Raw genomic sequence first — 19,631 nt, forward strand, 5'->3', positions numbered from 1 at the left:
TGTCTTTGATATTTGCCTTAGCCGTTTTCACGGTGGCAGTAATGTCTTAGATTTTCCTATTTCATATTTTAAAAGGGCAAAACAGGTATTTTAAAGGAAATTAATTTCTAGGGTGTTACAAAGTGGTATCTGGGAGATTTGGTTGAGATTTTTATTACCACTAAAGCCAAAAACGTGTTTTAAAATGTTTTGTTTTAAACTTGGCCAAGTGCTTATTTAATTAAGTTATTTTAAAATAAGGTTATTTTCACTTATTTTAACTTTTGAAAACCGGAAAATTTATTCATTATTTTTAAAAAAAAAAAAAAAAAAAAGTGGTCCGAAATTTTTTTTTTTTATTTGTGTAGAAAATCCAAAAAAAATAAATTTTAATGAAGGTCATCCGAATTTTTTTTTTATTTGGGGTGTCCGAATTTTTTTTATGTTGGCCGAATATTTTGGTCTTCTTCGGGGCTTATTTTCGAAAATTAATGTTAAAAGAGGAGTCAAAAATATTTTTAGTTTGTTCATTTTGCAGGAAAGCAAGGATTGAGGTAAGTATTATGTGTTAAAAGCTTTTAAAAGCATGTTGGTGAGCTTGGGTAGGAAAGAATTTGGGCATATAAGTTAGAAATAATCATGTTCTTGTATGCATTAAATTTTAGGTTGTGATGTTTGATCATGTGGATTGATTAATTGAAAGCATGTGATTATGTGATTAAAAATAGGTGAAATTGTTTGATTAAACATTGAACCTAATTCATACAAGAATTGTATTATTTTATTTTCTTTGGGAAAGGAATTCTTTTCTAAGCCTTTTCCTTTACAGGATGCCGATTCTTCCTAACAAACTTTTCCAGATTGGTACTCTAGTTAAGAAAAACAATGAACATCCGTTTGACTATGTCGAGAAAATCCAATTCTATTTTTCCCACATGAGCAATGTCTTAGGAGACAAGCATTATGATCTTCCTGATCGTGTTTCTACTATGATTATTCACTGTCTTCCGGATGAACCCCTATATCTTGCTGTCAAAGCAAAATTTTCTGATTTCTATTTACCAAGGGACATCCCAAACTACTTTAAATATAAAAATTTCTATGGACAGTGGTACCCTGACTACAGACACTTGATTTCATACCTCGTTAGAGTTGAGAAAGATCATTGCCAGCACTTACACATTCCATATCCCAATTACTACTATGAAAATCTGGTAGGGAATAATTCCCCTTCCACTAGTCATCAGTCAGGAAGTTCTTCTCCCACTCAGGGTAATCAAGCAAGGACAGATGGAGAGCAGGAAGTAGGGGAGATGATGGATGAGAGTAACCATATTGTTGAGAGTTCCATTATGGAGATTCCAAATCCAAATCCACCTCCAACTCCAATTATAATCGACATTTCATTTGACGATGAGGAAGATGAAGAGTTTGTCCAAGTAGAGCAAGAACCAGAGTCACCTGAATCAATGGAGGAAGAAGATGACCCTGAATTCGATCCTGGAAGCTACAAACAATCTACAGAGAAGAAGGATAATGTTCAAAAGGACTAGATTTTTGTAGTTTCATTTCTTTTAGGATTCTTAGATTTGATTCCGCATTTTAATCATTTCAGTTTCAGTAAGGCAATAAGTGGCATATCCATAGTGAGTTAGTAAACTTATGTAGTTGCATAAATTATTTAAACTTATTTTATTCAGTATTCTACTCATTTTCTTACTCAGCAATAAAATTTCATTTATTTCCTTGTCAATTAATTCATTTTATTGACAAGTCATTCATTTCGTTCCCAAATCATTCATTTCGTATCACTACTCCAAGAAGCCATTTCTTACTCACAAATATTCCAATAATTCATTTCTAAACTTTGGGAATCCATGGGAATTATTTTTTATATATAAATGATGCTTTATTAAATGTGTGGTTGGTTAGCAGTCAATATTTGGTTGACAAAGCTGCAAATTTTGGGAATTTTAAGTTTTGTGATCCCAATTTGTTAGCTTAAAATTTAATGTGTATGCTTCAAGGGTATTAACTAGTTAGATGGGTGTCTAACATGTGATCTAGACAAGACCATATTTAATAAAGACCCTTTTGTTTTAATTCAGGCGGAGAAAGATGGCAGGAGGGAGTGGTAATAACAACGATGTAGGAGAGCTAAGTGAAGTTGTGAGGCAGTTGGCAGTTGTTGCCCAACAATTAGCAAGGAACTCAACCAATAATGTAGATGCTTAGGGAGAGCTGTTTAAAAAGGTGGCGCAGAGTAAGCCACCAACCTATCAAGGAGAGCCTGATCCAACTATGATGGAAAACTGGTTGAGGGAGTTTGAGAAGCTACTTGGGGCGGTAGGGTGTCCGAAAACTTCAAAAGTAGGTTGTGCTACCTATTACCTCGGGGTGAAGCTGACCTTTGGTGGCAGCAAAATGAAGCTACCATTAAGGCACTACCTGGATTCAATTGGACTATGTTTCAGGAGAAGGTTAGGGACAAGTTTTACCCTAGCTTCTTACAGAAACAAAAGGCTGAGGAATTTTCTAACCTTGCAATGGGGATTATGTCGGTCACTGAATACTATACCAAGTTTATTGAGCTGTCACAATTTGCGTAAGAGTCTGTTTCTACAGAAAATTCTAAGGCTAAGAAGTTTGAGAGTGGACTGACTACTGATTTGCAATTAAAGCTATATAGGCAAGTATTTAAAACCTTGGATGAAGTGTATGGGAGAGCTGCACACCTATATGCCTTAGAATTAAAGAAGATGAAAGAGATAGCTGAAGTGGAAGGAAAGGAAAAGAGAAAAGAGGTGGGACAGAACTCTAGAAACCCGCAAGGTAACCAGAACAACTTCAAGAAACAGAATTACCACCATAATCACAACAACTTCCACAAAAACAATAATTTCCAAGGCAACAATCGTCACAGAGGACGAAACTTTAATGGTGGAGCTGAGAACTCTACCCAGTGAAATAATAGGGGAGCAAGACATTTCTACTGCAAGAGGTGTAAAAACGATCACCCTGGTAGATTGTGATGGAAATTTGGTTACTTGTCATGCTTACAACAAGTTAGGACACAAGGAGTATGAATGTTTCTCCAAGGACCCCAATAGAAACAAGCAGGGAAATAATCAAGGAGGGGCTCAAAAGAACTTTCAGGTAAATAACAACTATTTAGGAAACAAGGGGGCACAGCAGAATGGAGCGAAAGGCAACAACAATAATAATAAGGGAAATCAGGTGAAGAGTGGAGCTCCAGGGAAACTGAATGTGATGAGTATGCATGAGGCTAATTCCACGAAAGATGTCATCACTGGTACCTTTTCTATTAACTCTATTCTTGTTAAAGTCTTGTTTGATTCTGGTGCAACTTTTTCTTTCATTTCAAAGGCCATTTTTCCAAAATTATCAAACTGTTTGAAAACCGTAGATGAGGTAGATTTGCCTATAGTTATTCCTACGGATGGGGTAGTAAAGTGTAACAAGACCTTTAAAGATGTACCTTTAGAAATCTAAGGAAAAGTGTTTTTATCAAATCTCATTGAGTTTGGATTGAGTGACTTTGATGTCATTTTGGGAATGGATTGGTTGAGCAAGTACATCGCAGAGATTAGTTGTCGATCACAGAAATTAAAAATGAGTACAGTTGATAATGAGTTGGTGACATATTGGATGCATGGTGAAACCAAGTGCCCAAGGATCATATATGTGTTAAAATTGGCAAAGTATATTAAGAAGGGGCATCCAATGTATTTTTGTAGTGTGAGGAATATGGAACATGAAGAGACAACTAAGCCTGAAGATATAGAAGTAGTAAATGAGTTTCTGGATATGTTTCCAGAATAGTTTGAAATACATTTTCACTCAAAGGGATTTAAACTCACGCCAAAGAAGATGGTTAGAATATACGACGGATTATGACTTAGACAAACAATATCATGAGGGGCAAGCAAATGTAGTCGCAGATGCTCTAAGTCGTAAAACCAATCATGGACTGAATACTTTGATAGTGGCTGATGAGTTATGTAGAGAAATGAGGAAAATGAATCTAGAAGTGGTAGAATGGGGAGTGCCAGCAGGCATACTTGCGAACCTAAGTATTCAACCAACAATATTTGATGAGATAAGGGAAAATCAAGCAAGAGATGTAAAGTTGGATAGGATTTGTGAGAAAATAAAGCAAGGAAAAGCTACGGATTTCAAAATTAAATGAAGATGGGAGTTTAAGGTACAAAGGTCGTTGGTGTGTACCACAAAAATGTGAGGAGGTAATGAGAAAGTTGATGGAAGAAGACCACAATACACCGTATTCAGTACACCCAGGAGGGGAAAAGCTATATGAAGACCTGAAAAAGATGTATTGGTGGCCCAGAATGAAGAATGAGGTTGCGGAATTTGTGGCAAAGTGTCTAACTTATCAGAAAGTGAAGATAGAACACAAAAGACTGCAAGGAACTGTGCAATCATTGAAAATTCCTGGATGGAAATGGGATTGTATTTCAATGGATTTTGTGACTTGCCTCCCAAAGTCAAATAGTGGAAATGACACCATTTGGGTAGTGATGGATAGACTTACAAAATCTGCAGTATTTATACCAATGAAGGAGACCTTGAAAATGGAGTAACTTGCAAAAGCTTACATCAAGAATGTGGTGAGATTACATGGAGTTCCAAAATATATTGTGTCTGACAGAGATTCTAGGTTTCTTTCAAGGTTCTAGAAGAGTGTGTAGGAAAACTTTGGTACAACACTTAAGATAAGTACAACATTTCACCCTGCCACAGAAGAGAAAACTGAGAGAACCATTCAAACTTTGGAAGACATATTGAGGGCTTGTGTTATATATTTCCAAGGGGGATGGGAAGATAGCTTGGACTTAATTGAATTTTCCTATAATAATAGCTATTATACAAGCATTATCATGACTCCATTTGAGGCATTATATGGAAGGAAGCGTCGCAATCCAATTTGTTGGAGCGACATAAGCGAAACAATGATTATAGGGCCTCAAATGATCGAGGATACAATTAAGCAGGTAAGGGAGATTCAAGCTAAGATTCAAGCGGCGCAAGATTGCCAAAAGAGCTATGCAAACTTGAAGCGTAGAGAGGAGGAATTTGGGGTCGGTGACAAAGTATTGTTAAAGGTGTCACCAATGAAAGGTGTAATGAGATTTGGAAAGAAAGGAAAGCTTAGCCCAAAGATATTGGTCCATATGAAGTATTACGAAGGATAGGCAAAGTGGCTTATAGGTTGGCCTTACCTATGGAGCTAAGTAAAGTGCATGATGTATTTCATGTATCTCAGTTAAGAAAGTATATCCCTGATAAGTCACATGTGCTACAACCTGAAACGCCTTCGTTAACTTCCCGTTACTATGGGTCCTTCACTGCCAATTGGCACTGGACCGTAAATATATTTTTTAAATGCTTTTCGCATAAAACAAGGCAAAATAATTACGAGAATGCCATTTGATTAACGTTTGTAGTTCATCAAATTGCGAAACCTGGACTCGCTCATTTTTTTTTACTTTAGCTATAAATCATTAATATGGGTCAAAGTGGTGTGTGATAATGAAAAAGTCAAACTCTTGCAAATAAAAAAAACGAAGGAAGTATTTTTATTTTTTTTTTTTAAAAAAAAAAAAAAAAAAAAGAAGTTGGTTCAATTTAAATCAATACATCTCACAAGTTAGCCAGCTCATTTACGCAAATCACCGCTTGAGAGTTAAGGAGAGAGGTAAGGAAATCCTACTCCCAAGTGGCCAAGTATGTATAGTTGGTTGTGATTTCAAAGTCACGAGGTGAATATATGACGGTTAAACTAAAACACTTAGTCCTATTATTTTGAACTGTATTTTTCTGCTTTGTTCTAAAACTCAAAAGAATAGAGTCTTATTTTGAAACAGATAGAACATCTGAAATTAGGTTAGATCTCAAATTGATTATCTAACCATCCTTATCAATAGGAAGGAAGGTGGTTGTTTCCTATCCTATGACCTATTAGTACTAAAAAAAGGAAGGAAACACTGCACGATACCAACGCACATGATTGCGGCAACACAGTAATGGTATGGTAAAGACTAAAACGTGAGGGTCACAATAGCGGGCTCCACTCCATCTCTTGCCTTAACTGTGCGTCGTGCACTGCTCCCGTGAGTTTGAGTAAAAGACTTGGAAATCTCCTACTTTTTCTTTTACTACTAGATCTCAATTGGACCAATTCAAACTGTCAACTAGTCACTAAAACTTTTAATTTTATTTTTGTTTGATTTATGACTAAGATTAAATAATGCATCATCCGTGTTTAAATAAATGAAACGTTTCGACTTTCACATAATTTAAGAAAAGTTAGTTAAATTTATTAAAATAATAGGTACTGTATATAAATTTGAATAGAATGAAGAAAATAAGGGGTTTTATAAGGACCATTAATTAGTAAAATATTATTAAAAAATAGAGAGAGTATTATTAAAAATAGAGAGATGTTACTTAAAAAATAAAGAAATATTTCATTTATTTAAATACGGCCGCAAAAGAAAAACGATTCATTCATCTAAACAAGGAGCAGTTCCAAGGAAAGTACTGTAATAAACATTGTTTTATTACTCCCCAATTCCCTATTTCGGACTCATATGTCCTTCTTACCTTGAATAATTTTATCTCACAAAAGGATTTAAATAAAAAAGGAGACTCATTTGTGTAAGATCATCCTATAACTCCATAAGTATTTTTACCCAAACAAATATGTATTAGTAGATTTAAAGCCAAATTAGTACTAATTAACAAATTGTATTGCTATAAATGTAGCTTTTTTATTTATTAAGGCGATTATTGGTCGAATTTGCGATGTAGTGAGTTTTAAGGTGTTATATATTTATTGTTTTAAAAAAAAAAGGTATTTTATACTACCTCCGGGTTTTTTTATGTGCAAATTTTGTCATTTTAGTCCGCTCAATATTATGTGCAACTTTCTTTTTTCTTTCTATTTTTAGTAAAAAAAAACTAGTCAAATGTCAATTTTACCCTCATTTAAAAAATTAAAACACAATTTATTAACTATAATTGGATTTTATTACTCACTAATTCTTACCCAATTTTCACCCCTACCAACCCAATCTAATTCATCAACTCTTCATCTTCAATTCAAGAAACCCAAAACCATCCTCATTCATCTTCATCTTCCCCCATATTTTCTCTCTCCTCTGTCATCCTCATCTTCCCCCATTTATCTTCTTTCTCTCTCTTCAACTTCAACCGGCGATTTCGTGGGTTTTCATGAGGGTGTTGGTGGTTTCGTGGGGTTGGTAGTGGTGAAGGGTCCGCGTTGAAGGCGACAGTGGTGTTGGTACGGTGAAGGCGGTGTGGGTCGTGGTTGTGGTGGGTGGTCGTGGATTTGGGTTTTGGTGTGTGGGTTTTGGTGGGTGGTCGTGGATCTGGGTTCTGGTGGGTGGGTTTTGGTGGTTCCATCGTTGTTCTGGGTTTTGGTCAGTGGCGGACTTGGGCTTAGACCTGGTGGGTCAAGTGACTCACTAGGCCCAAAAAAAAATTTTAAGTTATTTTTTTTTAAAAAAAAACTAAAATCAGTTTTCCCCAAATGACCAAATCACGAAGTCAGTTTAAGCCCTAGCCTTCTTCAGTTCTTCTTTTTGCCAATTCGCCTCTTCCCTTCGGCCTTCAATCCTTCATCAATCATCTCCAAGACTCCAACTCCAGTTCTCCACTCCAGTTCTTCACTTCTTCATCAAAGAGTAAGTTTGTAATTTTTATTTAAAATTTCTAATCTTCAATTCAATTCAGTCTATTTAGTTAATTTTATTAAACTTCGCAATCTTGTCTTTAATTCAGCCAATTCGCTATTTCGCTGTGCGGGCTGTGCTGCTGGCTGCTCCGCTGCTCGCCTAGTCGCCTCAATCAGCGCCTGCCGCCTCCGACACGGCAGTCCGGCAAGGTAGGTTCATCAATTTATTCTTTTTTTTTTTGTGAATTTTTGATCAAATTTGCATTACTTGTCTCTTAAAATTAGTATATACGGTGAATGTTCATTGAATTTGCATTATTTGTGTAAATTGTGTTTTGACTGTTAAATTGAACTTATTAGTTTATCTGTTTTACTGTTTATGTCGTTATTTGAAATTGTGAATATGTGATGCCGGTATTGCCGGACATTGTGTAAGACAGCAATTAGACTATTTAACTATTAGTGTAACTGTGTAAGGAGGATTATAAATTTATAATTAGATTACAGTGTGGATTGGTTAGTGCTTAGTGGTGCTAGTCGCATATTCAGCTTGAAGTTCCGTATAGTCGTATAGATTAGTGGAGATATTAGTTTGTTGATTTTAGTCTTGTCAATTTTAAGCTTGTTAATTATTAGTTAGGATTGTAATCTTGTCAATTTTCTATTTGGATGATCTAATGATCTTTGTAAATAATTTTTCTGAGGAATATTGTTTGATTTAGTTGATTATTCATTCAATTTTCAGAATGAAGAGAAAACGCACTCAAAATGAAATGCAAAACATTACTAGCTTCTTTGCTAAAAAGAATCCTACTTCAACTTCTCTTCCACATCCAACACAAAATGAACAAACTATATCTCCACCTCAACAAAGTGAACAAACTACATCTCCACCTCAAGAAAGTGAACAACATTCATCTCCATCCAATTATTCAACTCAAAATTCCCCTCAAAATGAACAAGGCCAATGTTCTCCTAATGCCCCAATCTTTGGTGAAAGATTAAGTGAACATGAATTTGCTAATCTTCCACAAGATCCAGGAAAGAGGAGAAAGATGAGTCAATTTCATAAAGATGATAGAGATTTAGTGAGAAGAATTTACATTCAAAGAAAGCCTTGTTAGCCCAAAGACTTTATATTTCCTCAAACTTCTATTTTTGGCAAAAACCGTCGCTTTTGTGCTAAGTGGTTTGATACTTGGACTTGGCTTGAGTATAGTGTGGAAAAGGATGCTGCCTATTGTTTCCCTTGTTATCTATTCAAGGATGAAAATGCATTTGGAGGTAATGCTTTTGTTAGTGATGGTTTCAAATCATGGAATCGATCGGATTTAATAAGAAAACATGTGGGTAAGCACATGAGTGCACATAATAATGCAGTGTTAGCTATGGATTTGGTCAAGAAGAAAAAGTCAAGCATCACACAAGCCTTGACAAAACAAACCGCTGAGAGTAAAAATGCATATAGGAAGCGACTTGAAGCTTCAATTGAATCAATCCAATGGCTTTTACTCCAAGGGTTGCCTTTCCGTGGTCATGATGAAAAAGAAAGTTCCTTAAGAAGAGGTAACTTTCTTTCACTTTTATCCCTTATTTCCAAAGGTAACCCTGAATATTCTAAAGTTGTTTTAAAAAATGCTCCTAGTAATTGTCAACTTACTTCTCCAAAAGTCCAAAAAGATATCATAAATGCATGTGCAAAAGAGAAAACTAAAGCAATGCTTGAAGATATTGATGGTGGTTTGTTTTCTATCCTTGCTGATGAGTCCGCTGATGTTTCTGACAAGGAACAATTGGCTCTTTGTTTGAGATATGTTAATAGAAAGGGAGAAGTGTGTGAGCGTTTACTTGGTATTGTGCATGTTGTAAACACTGCTTCTTTGACTCTCAAAACTGCTATTGAATCCTTATTAATGGAGCATTCTTTGTCTTTCTCTCAAGTACGGGGTCAGGGTTATGATGGGGCAAGTAATATGCAAGGTTCTATTAATGGCCTTAGGACTCTTATAGAGAATGAGTGTAAAGAAGCTTATTTTGTCCACTGCTTTGCTCACCAACTTCAATTGACTCAAGTTGCACTTGCTAAAAAGAATTCAGATTGTGCTTGGTTATTTGTTGATGTACTTGCACCTCTGTTGAACTTTGTGGGGGGTTCACCAAAAAGGAAAGAGTTTCTTCGTGAAAATCAAGCTCAAAGAGTGGTGGATGCTTTGTCTCTAGGTGAACTTGAAACGGGTTCAGGTTTAAATCAAGAACGTGGATTAGGTAGACCTTGTGATACTCGTTGGGGATCTCACTTCAAGACAATCTTGAATGTACTTGATTTATTCCCTGTAATCCTTGGTTCTCTTGAGGATATTGCAAAAGTATCTGATACAATAGATTCTAATAGAGCTCAAACACTTACAAATCTTCTGATGTCCTTTGATTTTGTGTTTGTGGCACACTTGATGGTTAGTATATTTGCGATAACAAATGCTTTGAATGTGGCCTTACAAAAGCACGATCAAGACATTGTGAATGCAATGGCCATGGTTAATGTAACCAAGACTAATTTGCAAAAAATGAGAGATGAAGGATGGGATTCTCATATGGAACAGGTCATTTCTTTTATTGGTGACTATGACATTGCAGTTCCAGATATGGAGGCTAAATATGTTGTTCCCGGGAGGAGGTTGTTTCGAGGTAAATGCCCACAAGTGTCTAATTTACATCATTTTCGAGTTGAAGTTTTTTTTGGTGTCATTGATCTTCAATTGCAAGAACTTGAAAATCGATTTCCCGAAATAACTAAAGAACTACTTGTGTGTATGTCTTGTTTGAGTCTTGTGGATCGTTTTTCTAAGTTTGACAAGGAAAAATTGATTAAGCTTGCGAAATTCTATCCTAATGAATTTCCAAGTTCAGAATTGATAGTCTTTGGTCATACACTTGAGAGTTACATTTGTTCTGTTAGAGGAGATGAAAGGTTTTGGAATTTGAAGGGTCTTAGTGAGCTTTCAATCAAATTGGTTGAAACGGGATTGTCTGAAACTCATGATAGGGTCTATTTACTTTTGAAGTTGGTGTTGCTTCTTCCTGTCGCAACGGCAAGTGTGGAAAGGGTATTTTCTGGCATGAAGCAAGTGAAAGACAAACTACGAAATAACATGGGAGATCAAATGTTGAATGATTGTTTAATTACTTATTTGGAGAATGATTTGTTTTTGAATGTTAGCATGGAAGATATCATGAATCGATATCAAAACATGAAAACTCGTCGAGAACTATTGTAATAAGTTTGCATTACTATTTAGTTGTCTTTTGTAGTATTATATGAACATTTGGTTGTATTTTGTACTGTTTGAATATTTGGATGTATTTTTTAGTACTATTATTTGGTTGTTCGGTAATTTTTTTTTTTTTACATACTTGATTATCGATTGTGAACCACCAGTCGGAAATTCCTGGGTCCGCCACTGGTTTTGGTGTGTGTTCGTGGAGGTGGTGGTTCCGTCGGTGGGTTTTGGTGGGTTTTCGTGAGGGTGGGGTTGGTTGTGGTGGTGGTTTCGTGGGGGTGGTAATGGTGGTGGTGAAGCAGACGGTGGTGTTGGTGAAGGCGGCGGTGGTGTTGGCTGGTCTTGGTGGTGGCAGTGGGTGGTTGATTAATTTTCATAACATTCTCTCTCCACCTTAATTACATACCCCTATAATACATTAATCACCATTATCAAGTTTTGTCTCGTGAACCGTAAAGCCTACCAAAGTTGCACATAAAAAAAACCGGAGGTAGTATTTATATTGGAATTTTAGATTTCTTATGAAATCATTTATCTTCCTAGCATAAAAATAAATAAAATACAATAAAAAAAATTACTTTTGTATGTTACTGCATCATTATCATAATTAATTCTTTTTTTTTCTATAATTATTAACTCCAGAACAATCTAACATATACAAATATAATAGTTGAACAAATTTTAACTTAACAACTTAAGATCGATAGGGCTGGTCAAAATATTGCATTTAAAGCATAAACAAACAGAGTAAAAAACTAACAACAATTAATTGGGAAGAAATGATAATAACGTCTAGAACAAATCAGCTTGTCAACTAGTCCGTAATTTAGGGTATATAAGTGAATGGATTATTCATAGTCAAGATTCAAGAACACGTATACTAGTAAAAGGCGGCCGAAAGAAAATAAATAAAGGAAGGCGCCTCTTGCATTTGTCAGCTATACATTTGGTACACAACTTTAGACCTGGTCAACTTGCAACTTGAGAAGGCATCAATGGAAAAGCTCCTTCCAACTAAAACGTTAAAAGTACATCATACAATAAATTATAAATATTATTGTCCTCTAAAGTGCTAATTTCCATTACACTCGAATATACTCGTACTAGATACTGTATATGATATACCGACAATCTGTTTAAGCTTGTTTAAAACCCTCCCAAGTTAAGATAATCCTTTTGTTTTGTATGGGGCAATGCATTGAGACTTTGAGAGTAGACTTGGGTCTTCAATACTTTTTCCAAAGCTTTAAAAGATATAATAGGATTACCATTATTATTTTTATAGGTAAGTGAATTTTAAAGTTATTGATGAGCTATTATGATTTTTTATTTTTTTCTTTTTTTATCAAGGAGATACTAAATCTAAAAATAGTGATTTAACCAAATGAGCTCCCAATCCCACGAGCAATGATAAATCCATCTCCAAGTTGCGGGAATAACTACCCATTACAATAATATTCCCACTAATGAGCCTCGAGGCGTTTTCGGATTTACCTAAAGTAGGGGTAATTTTGAAAGTTAAAACACTTTTGGTTTTGACCAAATTGGGGTTATCATGACCCCACAACAATCTAATCTTATGCCAGTTAACCAACCTAACACCAAATTACCAACTACTCGTATTACATTCATGAACTTTCAAGTAATTAAAGGACATGTATGTATAATCCAAACTAGAGATTCCACCCAAACAATAGCTTAATGCATCATTACTAAAATCGTCAAACAATAGATGAATGAATGTATCTCAATCGAGTTTTCCTAAGCTCGACCATTCGAATTCTCGAAATTTTGTGGCAAGACTGGCAACAATTGCCACTCCAATTTTGATGGTAAAGGAAACAATGGTATGGAAAAAATGACCAAAATTGAAAAAAAAAAATAAGTTGGCTGTTAGCTTGTTTAGAAGGATGTCAACTCAGCATTCCGAACCCATTAGCCAATGAGAAAACGGAATATAGATCTAAACCTCGTGTCCGTCCGGGTGCCCCTCCTTTGAGTGAAGAGACATCCAGCACAAACCTGTTCAACCCAATAAACAAAGATTAATGAGAATATTAATGTCTAACATAACTGAATTATATCCGAATGCAAGAGACTTACGAGTTCTTTGATGCATTTCCGAGATTTAACATTGTAGAATTTAAGTATATTTTGTTACCCACTTTTGATACCAAATTCACCATAGGAAAACCAATCTTTGGGACTGCATATAAAAATTTAAAATATTTCATCAGGCATAATGAGCTAAGGAAGACAGATCATATGAAGGTAACGTATCGATTTGGGAATTTTTACCAGATTGGTTTGTTTTGTCAGCAGATTTATCTAAGCCCAGGAGATTCTACAAGCCAAAATACAAAATTTAGCATTTCACTATCAACACATGCTGACTCGAAAGAAAGGGTCTTTGAACTAGGAATAATCACCTTTAGAGACTGGTAACAGGCCTCAAGATCATCATTGACCAGGACATGATCAAAGAGACCGGGAGATTTTCCCTGTTCGAGTTCTCCCTTGGCATTGCGAAGACGCTTCTGAAGCTGCTCCTCTGTCTCAGTCCCTCTGTTTAAAAGGAGAAGTAAGTTGGAATAAATCATAAGAGTAACTTATACAGGCATCCCAACTGCAAGCAGCTCTAGTTTACCTAGAACGAAGCCTCTTCTCGAGATCTTCATATGATGGGGGGCATATAAAGATAAAGATCGCATCAAGAGAACTAGCCCTCACTGACTTTGCACCTTGAACATCAATGTCAAGAATGCATCTCTGCGTAAAGAGACCAATATAATTGTCTCAACGTTTTGTAGTATAGACAAGCAATAACTACTGATCACTTTAAAGACGAATTGTTTACTAAATATCATGTTGTTTATTCAAAGACGGGAAAGAAATAGAACTTTCGTCCTCACCTTTCCTGAATCAGCAACAACCTCAACAGATTCGACACTAGTTCCATATAAGTTTCCATGGACTTGAGCAAACTCGAGGAACTTTCCGTCTTTTATGTCCTTCTCCATTACACTTCGCTCAGTAAAATGGTAATGAACCCCATTAACCTCCTTCTCTCTGGAAGCGCGGGTTGTGTGGCTCACAGAGAATCCAAACATCGACGGAAACTCCTTCATGAGCATGGCAATTAAAGTGCCCTTGCCCACACCAGAAGGACCACTGATAACAATAGGTTTCCCAGCATACCCCATAACTCCCTTACTCCAAGCCACAACATTATCACTCCCTAAAACCTTTTTCTGTTGTCTAACATATGGTGTGTCCACCTATCAATAAATTGCACATTAATTAATCATAACTGCCTCAAATTACATTAAAACAAAATGTATTCCAAGAACCATCAACATTGAGTGTTACAACTAATATACCCTCCTAGATTCATCATTCCACAAAAATTATCTCAAATCATCATAATATTCCTCCAACTGTATAGGATCCTCACCTCAAGAAACCAAAGATTATCATCTGTTGATGCACCATTCTTGATCACCAAAACCCGATCTTCGCCTAGCGGCAGAGCCCAAAGATCAGAGCTCAGAGATGGCTTAGTGCCCAAAACTGCAGGATATATCCTATAATGTTCATAACACTATGTTATTCAACATACAAATAGAACAAAACATAACATAATCAAACAATAAAACAACATTCATATAACTTACCAGTTTTCCAAGGAGTTGTCAAAAACCTTAACTCCAATGGACAATGTTGAATCATCATAATCCCCAATCAAGTACTAAAAACAAACCAACAAATAAAAATCAATAAAATCAATACAAATTGAATTAAATTAATTATTGGTGAAAGAGAGAAAAAAAAAAGTATAGTTTATTATAGTATGACAGATTGCAATACCTTTGTTTTACCTACAATAGTTGTTGTTTCTCTACCCCTACAAAACAAATCAACCCCATTTCCATTACTTTTCTGCAGATCATCAAACAGAAAAGCTGGCGCTTCACCCTGTGTCAAAAACAACCCCAGATCAGATTTCTAAAAAATACAGGTAACCCAATTTGATCTACCTATGTTTCAACAAAAAATCATATGCTTCAGGGTATGAACCATTTTATATTGGCGTCGGAAAAAATGTAACAAATCTTTTAAATAGAAGAAAGTAAATAGGAGCAATGAACTTACCATGAGTAAATCTTCTTACTCCTCCAAGAGACTCAAAACACCCCTAAACTGCAATAAAAACACAAAAAATAGATCAAAAACAAATTCAATCACCCAAATAAGACCTAAAAATGAACAGAATGTAGCACAGAAAAAATCTGGGCAAATTTAACATAAACCCCAGAAGGGTAATTACAAAAACAGGGTAAAAAACATACCCAAATCCTAACTATAACCAAAGGATCAAAGAAGCAATGTGTAATGAACACAGTACCTAAAAACTTGAATTTTTCTTTGTTTTTATAGAACCAAAAGAGAGTTTTTTTTAGAGGAGTAAAGCAATGGAAGAATGAAGCAAAACCTAATTAAAAAAAGAAATAAAAACCCTAAACAAAGATTGATTGAAAAGGGGTGAAAGATGACAACTTTAAGTGAAAATCAAATCAAATAAAATGAATGGAATTAAAGTAAGATAAACTTAGGATTGAAAGAATCAGAAAAGTGTAGGAAGAAGAAGTAAGGAGAAAAGAAGAGAAGAATTGGCATATTTGTAGGCAAAGAGAGAGAGAGAAGAAGAATTTAAAGTGAGGGAAGGGTTAACAGAAAGAGGTGGGGTTTGCTGGCTGCCTTTGTTTTTGGGGGTATTCCAATTTCAATTCCTTGTAGAAACACAACCCAGATTACCGGACTCCTTCCTCTTCTTTGGTGGGAGCTTTTCCTTTTTTTTTAACAAAAGAAAATAAATAATAAAAATAATTTTTGGGGTCCTTGTTGATTTGAGTAGTTGCAATGAATTTTCATTTTTTTTTCATTTGTACTTGAATGTATATAAATACGTAGTATAAAGAAAAATAAAAATGAAACAAGTTGACATCGGTAAATTATATAAATAAAATTTATCACAAAAATACTGCTATTTTCTTCGTTTTATTCTTTCAAATTTGTATGTTCTTTTAATGTTGCAACACGGGATAATTATGTTTTAGGTGTCTTTAGTGAGGCTGGCAATACACAAAACAAACCGTGTGGTAAGCTGGCAACACGTCGCTTTCAACGATTAACAGAATTCACTAACGGCTTTAAAATGTAAGAAAACACTCAAATTTCAACAACAAATCAATTAATGAACTTTGATGCTTTTACTAACTCTATTTCTGTATAAAACACACATCAACACTTTAAATTTAAAGCAACAAAGATTTTGATAAATAGATAATGAATCAAATATAATCTTCAACTTACCATTCAAACACTCATTATATGTACTGAAAACTAGAGGTGATCAACTAATCATCAATGGCCTAGCCTGTAAAAAGTGGGGGTTTAATAAGGAAGGCTAAAAAAGCATTTTTAGTTTAAAACCTGAACCCAACCCTAAAAAATCCTGTTTTGGCCCAATAAATCCACACTGTTTGCAGGTTTGGGCAAAAGGCCCTACTTGAGTTTTTATCACCTATTCATTTCTACTGAAAACACCCCAAAATAAAACAAATTAGGTAAACCATGTTACATAAACAGGTAACAGAACACAAAGAGGTAACTCCATATATATAGGGTTGTTCAAAGTGCGGTCTAGACCGCACCAAATCATAAACCAGACCGCAATTTTGCGATTTGGTGCGGTTTGCGGTTTTCGAAAATGACCAAACTGTGGTTTTGCGACTGGGTGCAGTTTCCAAAAAAATTAAGACCGAACCACACATTGATGTGGTTAAGACCGTCAAACCGCAAACCGTTAAACCATTTTTATACTAAATCTATTAAAAATACATTATAAAAAAATAACTTTAAAATATAATGTAATCTTTGACTATTAGCTGATTAAAAGTTAAAAGAAGAGTTTAATACTTGAATTATAAGTTAATAATCACAAAATAAAATAAAAGTTTTTTTTTAATAATTATTTATAATTTTAAAAAAATGTGGCTAAACCGCACCGCACCAAATTGCATTTTGCGGTGCGGTTTGGTGCGATTTGGTTATAAGTGCGGTTTGAAAAAAATGCAAACCGCAATTTTGCGATTTGATGTAGTTTGAGATCTAAACCGCACCGCGAACACCCCTACATATATAAATCATATGGAGTATGTTGTAACTTTCTCAATATTCTCTCTGTTTTGTAATAATCACAAGGTATTACAAAAAGTTTTTAGAAAAACTATAGGGTGAAGACCAAAGGAAGAATTTTATAAATTAGTGGGAATTTAACTAATTGTTAATTAGTTAAAAAGATAAATAGTAATAAAAAAGTAGTGTAAGTGGAGTTGGTACCTTAACAAAAATAAGTACCAATTATTAAGTAACCCCACCCCTCAAATAAAATAAAATAAGTAGCCCCTAAAATTGAGAATGTGTAACCTCTATACCTCTTATTAGGTAACCCTTATATATACTATCAATAACATCTATAAACTTTAGTTGGCAACCCTATTATGTACAAGTAGGGAATATTTCAACTCCGCCCTACTGTGGTGTCATGTTCTTAAGCATGGCGGCGCTCCAAGAAAAATAAGCTAGAGAAAAAGAGTCACCAACAAGTTTTAGGAACTTGTAAATCGTTCACGGGTATGAAAGTTACACCCCATTCACAATCACAGATATTGCTAACTCCATAGTGGTCCGAAACCATGACTAGATGTTCGGGAATGATGGTATGAATTTGACCTGAGAGAAGCCAAACTTGCCCTAAATAGGCCTCTACTTGATTCTTATTGATATTCATGCGCGCTTTTCAATCAACATACATACATCGAGTTAATCCTAATCCTATTTAATCTACGTTGGTTGATTATTAATGCACAATCAAATCTATTATTGGTGATCACTTGAATTAAAATCATATTAACCTAAAATCAAATTATTAATTATCTTATTATGCGTGATTCAAGTACAAATTCCTTTTAAACCTACAAGAAGGGGCGTGATCAAGTAATAACAATAAATCTTGAATAATCAAGCAACATATGATTAATACAACAATCGTCATCATAAGAACATCATCAAAACATTATAAGTAGTAAGATTTTAGGCATGATACTAAACGGATTAATAACAACTCTTAGCATGTCACTGATAACAAAATCAAAGCGTTATCCTAAACATGATACTAGAAATCAATATAACATCCTAAACATGATACTAGAAATTAACATAACATTGTAAACATGATTTTTACTCCAAAATCGAAAGAATGATAAAAAGGATAATTGAATTACTCACTTTGATGCCTCAACCTTCTTGCTATTAAAACAATATACACGGTAGTAAACTTCAAGAAAGTTAAATCAATAAAGTAAATAAATCAAATATGAATTGAAATACAGATTTAGGACCAAACCCTCAGAACTATCAACCTTTCACATCGAGGTCGAAGTCAACATCGAGTATGGCTTGGAGTATTCGAATCTCGCGAAGGAGGTATTGTGACTAATTTGGGAGATTATCAAGGATGTGTTTAGGCTAAGGCTAAGAACATAGGTATTTGAATGATGATTAAAGCTAAGGATTATTGATGGTTGTTGTCCATGATCTGAAATGGGGAAAACTATTTATAAGGAAAAAAGAGAGTATGGACGATCATAAAAATCTAGAAGTTCCAAATAAAATAGAACTGCTTTCGACACGACGTGACAGAATTGTCGCGTCGCGCTGGGAGATAACGCGTCGCGCCAGGGCTGTCGTTGTGCGATAATTCTAGCGTCACGCGCTGGTTCTAAAAGATAGCAAAGCTGTACAGAGTTTGATTTCTAATGGAATTGTATTTCCAAAATATATCCGGACGTCTCCGTATCCGAATTGAACAAGGATTATCAAAAAGAGAAGTTTTATTCGATTTCGACCTCTTTGATCTTTAAAAGATAAATTAGAACCTTCTAGAGACTTCTAAAAGAGTCCTAATTGGTTTAGGATTGAGAATATGATCATATGGGGCCTGACTAAAATATTTGGACTCTCCATATAATCATTGGGTCGTAGCTAAGGGAGACCTAGGCTCGGTTTGGGCTCGGTTTAGTATTTTGGCCAAATCTCACTCATTTTAAGTCGGATTTGGGCTTATAATATATCGTTGAAAAGCTCTTTTTAAGCCCCATCCAACTAAATGATAATTAGATTGGGATCATGGACCAAAATAATCAGGTTTGGACGTTTTTATAATTTGGACATGAAATGAATGATTTTAAGGACACGAAATGAATGATTTTAAGTTTAAAGACACGAAATGAATGATTTTGGGTTTAAAGGTACTTATCACTGGGTTTGGTTTTTGAGGACACAATCAGGTGTCTATAGAAGCCCCCACTTTGACTGAGTTTGGAGAAACATAAATTTCAAAAACAAAAGTCAAAATAAGTCGAAAGGGACAGAGAATGATTCAGAACGTTCTGCAGTCCTAAATCATTCATTTTAACGCCGATACCTACAGAAAGCGTCAGTTCCACAAATAAAGGAGTTGAGGGGAAAGAAACGCGTACCTGGGATTGCCGAGCACACGTCTCTGGGTGACA

General features: G+C 35.1%; 2 protein-coding genes across 3 annotated transcripts; one reads left to right on the forward strand and one right to left on the reverse strand.

The window, feature by feature from the left end:
- The first annotated feature begins 4,898 nt into the window (after positions 1-4,898).
- On the forward strand, positions 4,899-10,992 carry LOC110707159 (zinc finger MYM-type protein 1-like). The gene is made up of 4 exons (XM_021885168.1): positions 4,899-5,197; positions 8,463-8,805; positions 8,983-10,821; positions 10,912-10,992. Exons 1-4 carry the CDS (start codon positions 4,899-4,901, stop codon positions 10,990-10,992), a joined length of 2,562 nt encoding a protein of 853 aa, XP_021740860.1.
- Positions 10,993-11,743: 751 nt separating this feature from the next.
- On the reverse strand, positions 11,744-15,905 carry LOC110707253 (guanylate kinase 2-like). Of its 2 annotated transcripts, none has more exons than XM_021885272.1 (11): positions 15,401-15,905; positions 15,148-15,195; positions 14,863-14,970; positions 14,670-14,743; positions 14,450-14,579; positions 13,908-14,273; positions 13,643-13,764; positions 13,425-13,560; positions 13,294-13,339; positions 13,099-13,201; positions 11,744-13,017 (listed from the first exon to the last, which is right to left on the reverse strand). In XM_021885272.1, exons 2-11 carry the CDS (start codon positions 15,148-15,150, stop codon positions 12,909-12,911), a joined length of 1,197 nt encoding a protein of 398 aa, XP_021740964.1. In that variant the 5' UTR covers positions 15,151-15,195; positions 15,401-15,905; the 3' UTR covers positions 11,744-12,908. The 2 variants fall into 2 exon arrangements, with proteins under 2 accessions (XP_021740964.1, XP_021740963.1); XM_021885271.1 differs by having other exon boundaries at positions 15,345-15,904.
- Between the last annotated feature and the right edge of the window lie 3,726 nt (positions 15,906-19,631).

Source organism: Chenopodium quinoa, unplaced genomic scaffold (assembly GCF_001683475.1).
Source record: "Chenopodium quinoa cultivar QQ74 unplaced genomic scaffold, ASM168347v1, whole genome shotgun sequence".
NCBI lineage: Eukaryota > Viridiplantae > Streptophyta > Magnoliopsida > Caryophyllales > Amaranthaceae > Chenopodium > Chenopodium quinoa.

Bases quoted from the DNA above. Each gene is read 5' to 3' on its own strand.
- LOC110707159 (XM_021885168.1), top strand. From the start codon at position 4,899: ATGACTCCATTTGAGGCATTATATGGAAGGAAGCGTCGCAATCCAATT. The intron at 5,198-8,462 runs GTATTACGAAGG...TTCAATTTTCAG, and splicing joins AAGATATTGGTCCATATGAA to AATGAAGAGAAAACGCACTC. The intron at 10,822-10,911 runs GTATTTTCTGGC...ACTTATTTGGAG, and splicing joins CAACGGCAAGTGTGGAAAGG to AATGATTTGTTTTTGAATGT.
- LOC110707253 (XM_021885272.1), bottom strand. The intron at 14,744-14,862 runs GTATTGCAATCT...GTTTGTTTTTAG, and splicing joins CTATTGTAGGTAAAACAAAG to TACTTGATTGGGGATTATGA. The intron at 13,202-13,293 runs GTAAAAATTCCC...TTTTATATGCAG, and splicing joins TGACAAAACAAACCAATCTG to TCCCAAAGATTGGTTTTCCT.